The following is an 8,087-nucleotide window of genomic DNA, read 5'->3' as shown; positions in this document are numbered from 1 at the left end:
TCCATGTCCGGCAACGGTTCGCAACCCTCAGTGTTGCCCCCGTACCGGACCGGGACCGGCAACGGGATCGCAACCCTCGGTGTTGCCCCCGCGCCTCGCTCAGCCAGTGAGCGGGAACTGGTCTGTATGTGGGATCCGAACCCTCGACGGGAGTGCCGCCGCGATTCTCAAGCGGCGCACTAGCGCAGTGCGCTACCGGGCCGGCCCCAAGAAGAGTCAGAATTTTGCTCCAAGAACTGAAGTAAGGAAAGGGAGAAGGCCAATGGCAAAATGGCACAGGAACTCAAAACCAGTCACAAGAATTTAAGGTGTCTTTAGTGAAAAAGATAAAATTTCCTTTATAATTGGACAGAAAATGCACATAAGATGCCATCTCACTGGAAATGCCTTGAGAATGTTCTGGAAAGGGAATAAGTGCATATCTTCAAGCTAACAGGTAATCTTCAAAAGGGTGAAGCTAAATTTGCACTTAAACATAATTAAAAATTATTTAAGTCCAACACATAATATTTTTGTAAAATATGTTTAAACTAATAAGGTTGCCTCCAACAGAGATTGTCTGGTGCAATTGCTTACCCTTGCGGTAATTGTGGCGATAGATGTGAAAGGCATAGAGAAGCTCATAGTAATTGTGAGCCATAAGGTCCACAGCTCTAGCCCGCGATTCAATGATTCCTACAACCTAACAAAGGGGAAGCAATCAGATATCAAAGTTAGTAGCAATCACGGCAACCACCAGAGTTGTTGCTAGCCATCAGTGTTAAAATTACCTCATTATGCAGATTCACATAGGGAAACTCTACAAGATCCTGTAGCTGTGAGCGTTCACAAAGAACTACTACCAGCTGCCGTAAGCAATCTAACTGCCTAGAAGGAAATAAAGGGATATGTCGGTAAACTGTCTTAGTGGATTATGCAGAGCTGGTAATTGTTGTCTCTAAAAAAGACTGAGATTACCTGCTGGAATCAGGAATCTGGGTTAAGGCCTCATATGCTTGGCTATTGTGACCCAAATCCAAATGATGTTTGAAAATGCATGTCCTTAACGTAGCCTAAATATCAAATTTAGATCAAATATCAAAAAAAAAAGAGCAACAGAAATTAAAACCACATCCACAACGAAACTCAAGGAAAATTATTTTACAGCTAGTTCTTACGTGACTTTTCCAGTCATCACCCGCTTCAGTTATTGCTGCTGTAGCCAACTGAATCACCAGTTCAGGCAAACCAACAACATCTAGTAGACGTAAAACCTAAGGAGAAACAGAAGAAATATCCATTAAAATTAACATGGTAGTTTAACTCCAAATTTTTTTTTTTCCTTTTTTTTTTTTTGTCTTTTTTTTTTTTTACTGACCGGTAACAGGATTGCAACCTTCAGTGTCGCGCCCGTACTGGGGACTGGCAATGGGATCACAACCCTTGGTGTTGCGCCCGCACTTCGCTCAGCCAGTGAGCGGGAACCGGTCTCCACATGGGATCTGAACCCTCGGCGGGAGCGCCGCTGCACTCCCAAGTGGCGCACTCTCCAGTGCGCCACCGGGCTGGCCCAGTTTAACTCCAAATTGAATTAGGGTTTTAAGTTAATTAGAAAGTAAAATAGGTAAGATAAAGATTAAATCAAAGGTGCTGACAACAAGATGGACAGGATTATTTGGTTAATATTTAAGATTTCCCTTTAGATTCTGTTATATACAGGCTTGTTATAAAACCCTTCTATTCCAGATATTACCATGAATAATAGCTCTCTAGTAACAGATAAATTTTGATTGCTAGTGATAGGTTGAACAGAAATAGGTGAAGTTAAGAGATAATTCTAACATGTTCTCTACAGAAGTTTTACATAAACTACTATTAATGAATAATAGAGGGATTAAATATAGGGCTTTTGGGGCTGGTTGGTTACTTAGTTGGTTAAAGCACAGTGTTGATAACACCAAGGTCAAGGGTTTGGGTCCATTTACCAGCTGCCAAACAAAACAAACAAACATATACAGGGCTTTTGGTTGTCCTTTCCCTTCAACAGGTGTTACAAAGTAATGAAATAGCCCTCAAAGATATGAATGTGTCTATGTCCTTGTATGCATACATTCAATAAAAATTTGATCAAAAGAATGGAAATCATCATGTCAAAGAGACACCTGCACTCCCATGTTTATTGCAGCTCTATTTACAATAGCCAAGAGTTGGAACCAACCTAAATGTTCATCGACTGGATAAGGAAAATGTGGTCTGTATACACAAAGGAATACTACTCTGCCATAAAAAGAAATGAAATTCTGCCATTTGCAGCAACATGTATGAACTTAGAGAAAATTATGTTAAGTGAAATAAGCCAGGCACAGAAAGAGAAATATGGCATGTCCTCATTCATATGTAGGAGCTAAAAAGAAAAGAAAGAAGTATACAACAATTATAGTAATTCCTTGAACTCTCATAAGGAGAGAACAGAAATGAGGACACCAGAAGTAGGAAAGGGAGAAGGAGAAGAGGGTTAGGGAGAAATTGGTAAAGGACCACAAAAAATGTTTACGTTGCATAATAATAAAAAAAGAAAGAAAAAAGTTGAGGATACAAAAACTGCTCTCTGATTACTGAAGACTTACTATGTGCAAGGCATGACTTTACGCTTTGTAGGTGTTAACTCTATTCACCCGCAGAGCAATCAGATGAGGATTTTACAGATGAAGACTCTTGAGATGCAGAGTAACTTGCCCAAGGTCACACAGTTGAGACACCTAGAATTCAAATCTTAGCATCTGGACTCCAGAGCCTACTACTAAATGGTTTCCAAGATAATCTCCTAACAAGGTGAACATTTCCTAGTCTATCCCTTTGATGTGCTTTAGTTTTATTAACAGCACTTATCACTACCTAATAAGTATCTGTTTACTTTCTTTCCTACCTGACTATAAGCACCATGAGGACAGGGCATTGGTCTTTTTTATTTAGAGTTGTATCCGCGGAGCCTAAATCAGTATGTAGTACACAGTAGGTTCTCAGTTAAGTATTTGCTAAAAGAAGGAATAAATACAATTTCACTACTAACTTTTCCTACTAACTGTTTAGGTCACAGTGAATTTAGAGCATAGTAAATAAAAACCATACCCCCTTTACAAAATCCCTAAAGAGAATAGGTTAAATGTTTGACATAACCCATTTTTAATACAACATTGAACAGTGATCTTCAAGCTTTTTTGGTTGTCCACCCTATTAACAACAATGTCTGCATACACTCCCCCAAATGTGCACATGTATTTATATTTTTTTTTGGCGACTGGCCAGTACAAGGATATATATATCCTACAGACATGTATTTCTCTAATATATTTGTATAACACACTCAAAATATAAATTTGTAAAGAATAAAGTAAAGATAAAATAAAAAGTTTCAAAATTATTTATTTATTTTTATTATTATTTTTATTTTCTTTATTAAAGTACAAAAAATCTGGATGCTTAGCTGGTTTTAAGGCTGTGCTTTTTATTGAAGTATTATATTTAGGAACATACACAAATTATAAGTAGATAGGTGGCTGAATGTTCACAAAGTAAACATATCCATGTTACCAGCACTCAGATTAATATTTATAGTTAAGAATTACAAAGTCCAATGCCCACTTGTGACTCTTTCCAGACACTATTGCCCAAATAAACTATCCTGACTTTTTTTTAAGTTTTAACTTTATGGAACTAGAACCTTATAGGATGTAATTTTTGGGGTCTGCCTTCATTTGCTTAACTTGTTTGTAAGACTGATCTATATTATTACATGTAGCAACTGTTCATTTCATTGCTGTGCTGTATTCCATTGAAAGAATATACCACAATTTATCAATCCATTCTGTTAATAGATGCTTGGATTGTTTCTAGTATATGACTTTTATGAATATGCTGCTTGGAACAGAATTATATATGTACATCTTTCTGGATATATTTAGAATTGGAATTACTGCAGATAGTGACAGTTTTCCAAAGTGGCTACAACAAATTTACGCTCTACCACAGGTGATCAGGATGCTTAATACCTTGAAAAATTTCATGGTTTTGGTTTGGTATTATCTCGGATGACACTTCATAGCTCAAGGTATATTTACTTAGGTTTAAAAATAGCATTCCTGGGGCTGGCCAGTTAGCTCAGTTGGTTTAGAAAGCAGTGTTATCACACCAAAGTCAAGAGTTTGGATCCCCATGCTGGCCAGCTGCCCCAAAAATAAATAAATAAAAATAAAAATAGCATTCCTGAAAAATTCAATTGTTTTTGGCTGATTCTCGTCAGATCTGATTACAGAGTATCACTGTTTTTGCCTTGTAATGTGGCTGATAAAGAGCCTGTACCAAGGGTAGATGTGCCAGCTCCATCTTCCTCATTTGCTTGTATACTTTCATTGTTAGTATCACCTTCAATCCGACTTTTATGTTAATTTTTTTTTTAAAGATGACTGGTAGGGGCCGGCCCGGTGGCACACTCGGTAGAGTGCGGCGCTTGGGAGTGTGGCGGCGCTCCCGCCGAGGGTTCGGATCCCATATAGAGACCGGTCTGCTCACTGGTTGAGCACGGTGCAGGCGCGACACCGAGGGTTGCGATCCTGTTGCCGGTCGCGGTACGGGCGCGACACTGAGGGTTGCGATCCCGTTACCAGTCACGAAAAAAGACAAAAAGGAGGAAAAAAAAAAAAAGATGACTGGTAAGGGGATCTTAACCCTTGACTTGGTGTTGTCAGCACCACACTTTCCCAAGTGAGCTAACCGGCCATCCCTATATAGGATCCGAACCCATGGCCTTGGTGTTTTCAGCACCCCACTCTCCCAAGTGAGCCATGGGCCAGCCATCTGTGTTAATTTTTTAAAGCCATATTGTGAAGGCAAGTTTCATTAAAATTAAGCAATAAAATGTGTAAATTCACTTAACCAGGTAAACATAATGTCCTGAAATCAGATGGATAAGTGAGGGGGCCACTACCCACCCCTACCCCTAGCTGTGACACTCTCACTCTTCCCTCAGATGCCTACCTTGAGATTGAGTGACAGATGACCACTTGGTATAAGGACCAATAGAGAGCACCAGAGTCAATCCTATATTAGTACATCTTACTTTATTTCTTCTGTGAGTGAGAGTTCTGATATTTTCTTTCCAAGCCCCACTTTGGTGTCCACTGGAACAGTGGTTCTTAAAATTTTTTGAATCACTGAATTCCTCTTGATGAAATCTACAGAGGCTCTCCACCGAAAATATATAAACATTTTACACACAATTTCTGAGGATTTATGCATTCCTCAAATCCATCTGGCTCAGATTAAAAATGCTCACTCAGAATACAATATTATTTTCTCACTAGTAGGATGCTAGAGGGTTAGTAAGAGCTACGAATCTATTTCAGTGTAAATTCATTTAACAAGCAATGAACAAAACAGTAAAGGCTGGTACTGTGGCATTTACTTTTTGGTGGGAAATCAGATAACAAATAATCTAATATATAATATCAAGTACGGTTATTTGTTATAAAGAAAAACAAAGCAGGGCCCAAAGTGCCTCAATCTGCACGTGTGCACATGATGGAGAGACAGCATGCATGCACAAGAGCACGAGCACAAAAGCTATTCTACACAGACCAAACAGACAGGAACTCTCTGAGGAGGTGACCTGAGTGAAATGAAGGCATGAGGAGGAGCATCCGAGGCTAAGGGAACAGCAGGCAGAAAGGCCCTGATGAGAATAGCACATGTGCTTGACTTGTATGAGACAGTAAGAAGGCCACTATTGTTACAGCTGAGTGACCAGAATAGTGGTAGGAAACAAGGTCAGGATGGGTACCCAAGGGCCAAATTATAAACTAAGACCAAATATAGCATTACTAGTTAATTCTTTTAAGTATCTGCAAGACTAATAATGTATAAATTAAGTAATAAAATTCTAATGATGACTGGCTAATAAAATAATATCATGATAGGAATTTCATGTGAGTTAAAAACATATATCAAATTTAACTAAAAATATGTTTCATCAATTTCTCTAGGCAAATCCATTTTTCTTTTCACTTGAAAGCTCAGGGAACAATTACATCTTTATAATATTTTCTCCAAAAATACCAAAGCAGTGTATTTCAGATACATTTTTACACAGGGTGGTGGTAAGAAGAACCAACCTATAATGTACCTTATCATAATACTGCAGCCTGGGTGTGGACACAATCTCCCCATCCTCTGAGTGGATCAAGCGATCCAAGAATTCCTCTTTGCCTACTTCAGATGCTGCCTGACGAAAACATTCCAGAGCCTGGAGAAATAAAAGAATATAAAGTGACTTCTAACTAGAGTTAGATTATTCCACCTCTAGGTACTATAAATTAGGGGTTCACATGCTAAGGAAAACCAAAAAATAAACAAGAATATTTCAGTCTACTACATTCATAATTTCTGCCATATCTAAATTCTATCTCATGCATTACTTCATATTTTTCTTTAATTTATCTCTTTTTATTTAAATGCTATTAATTAAAAAGTAAACTTTAATAAGATGACTTGATGGATAGAAATGTAATAAAGAAACTGTAGAAAAATGTTAAAACTGTAGAATGTGAGTGGTGGGTATATAATTGTTTATTGTAAAACTCTTTAAATTTTTCTGTATGTTTGAAGATTCCCATAATAGGATATCAGGGAAAATATTAAAAATGTAAACTACCATAATGAGAAAAAGAGCAGCATAAAACAAAAAAATATATACAATGCAAACAAACAATGTAATTAATAAAAATGCATCCCTAAAAACCACCTGCATGAAGGGTAGGAGGGTTTTAATGTTTTCTTATTTTCCAGTGTCCTATCTCAACCACAAGGGCTGTCCGGTTAGCTCAGTGGGTTAGAGTGCACAGTTATAACACCAAGGTCAAGGGTTTGGATCCCCGTACTGGCCAGCCACCAAAAAAAACATACAACAAAAAAACCCTGCAAAGAATAAGAAGCCAAACAGCCCTAACTTGTACATCATGCCCTTTGTTGGCAATTCTTTACCCATATTTAGAGGATTCTATGCCTCCCACCCCATCCAACTTAGATGGAAACTAAGTGCCCTCCCTGCACTGAGGTTTATTCATCACTCAAATACAGTTTACCTTCTGTCCTTCTCCTGTAACTAGATAACACCGTCCCAGCATAAATCGACAGGAACCAACATTGACTTGACACCAGGGATGGAGCAGTTGAATGTAATCCTTAAAGGCATAAAAGGTGCTTTCTGATTAGAAAATAAATACTACTTAAGGAGATATTCACTTCCAAGTTCTTCACAGACAGAAAGATAGTGTTCGATCCATATAAAAGGTTTATTTCTAGAAATCTGGAGATTAAAACCTAATCCTGTTAATATTTTCTTACATTAGGTTAGACATCTTAAGAAAGCAAACAGAAGTCTAGTAATATACACACATAAACACACACACACTTTACATCTCAGCAGTGTTCCAATTTTTGGTTTTTTACTGGTTCAATGACTAGATTCCAGTAAAAGATTTATATGAAGACAATGGTATGTTTGTATTACTATAAAGAGATCCTAAAGAGAGAATTTTAAAAAAAGAAAAAAGAAAAATATACTCTAGAGAGAATTATGTTAGGAATGATACTGTCAAGAAAGAAGTAGAGAAAATCTCTTTGGGGTATGGCTTAGCACAATCAAGTTTAAATTATTATGGTTCTTACTATCAGCCCAATTAAAATGCAGTTAACATTTACAAAGAAAAAAATTCCAGCAATCCCTTTCTTCACAAGAATGATTGAATCTGAAATGTTCAATGGAACTCACCTGCAATTGTACATACTGACAATTTCCCATCAAACATTCTAAAAAGAGGCAACCTGGATTACGAGGCCATCTAGTCACTGGATAAGGAGATATTTTACTTTTTTTGGCAAAACTTAAATACAGTATACGCACTGGGCATCAAACTCTGAAGAGTCCATGAAATAGCTTAATTTAAAGAAAGGGTAGGGCCGGCCCAGTGGCGCACTGGAGAGTGCGCCGCTTGGGAGTGTGGCGGCGCTCCCGCTGAGGGTTCGGATCCCATGTGGAGACCGGTTCCCGCTCA

The 8,087-nt window shown here is 38.0% G+C and overlaps 1 protein-coding gene across 1 annotated transcript in view; it reads right to left on the bottom strand.

Moving 5' to 3' along the window:
- The window catches only part of NUP160 (nucleoporin 160kDa), a 49,726-nt gene that overhangs the window by 14,982 nt on the left and 26,657 nt on the right, over positions 1 to 8,087 (bottom strand). Inside the window, exons 19-25 of the mRNA XM_008574041.1 lie at positions 7,805 to 7,874; positions 7,116 to 7,214; positions 6,158 to 6,277; positions 1,158 to 1,253; positions 958 to 1,052; positions 771 to 867; positions 577 to 682 (exon numbers count right to left, since the gene is read on the bottom strand). Coding sequence (XP_008572263.1) covers positions 577 to 682; positions 771 to 867; positions 958 to 1,052; positions 1,158 to 1,253; positions 6,158 to 6,277; positions 7,116 to 7,214; positions 7,805 to 7,874 — 683 coding nt within the window. The remainder of the gene's footprint in view (positions 1 to 576; positions 683 to 770; positions 868 to 957; positions 1,053 to 1,157; positions 1,254 to 6,157; positions 6,278 to 7,115; positions 7,215 to 7,804; positions 7,875 to 8,087) is intronic.

This window comes from Galeopterus variegatus, unplaced genomic scaffold (genome assembly GCF_000696425.1).
Source record: "Galeopterus variegatus unplaced genomic scaffold, G_variegatus-3.0.2 Scaffold990, whole genome shotgun sequence".
Taxonomy (NCBI): domain Eukaryota; kingdom Metazoa; phylum Chordata; class Mammalia; order Dermoptera; family Cynocephalidae; genus Galeopterus; species Galeopterus variegatus.
The sequence above is the reverse complement of the archived record's forward strand: the minus strand, read 5'-3'. Positions and strand labels throughout refer to the sequence as shown.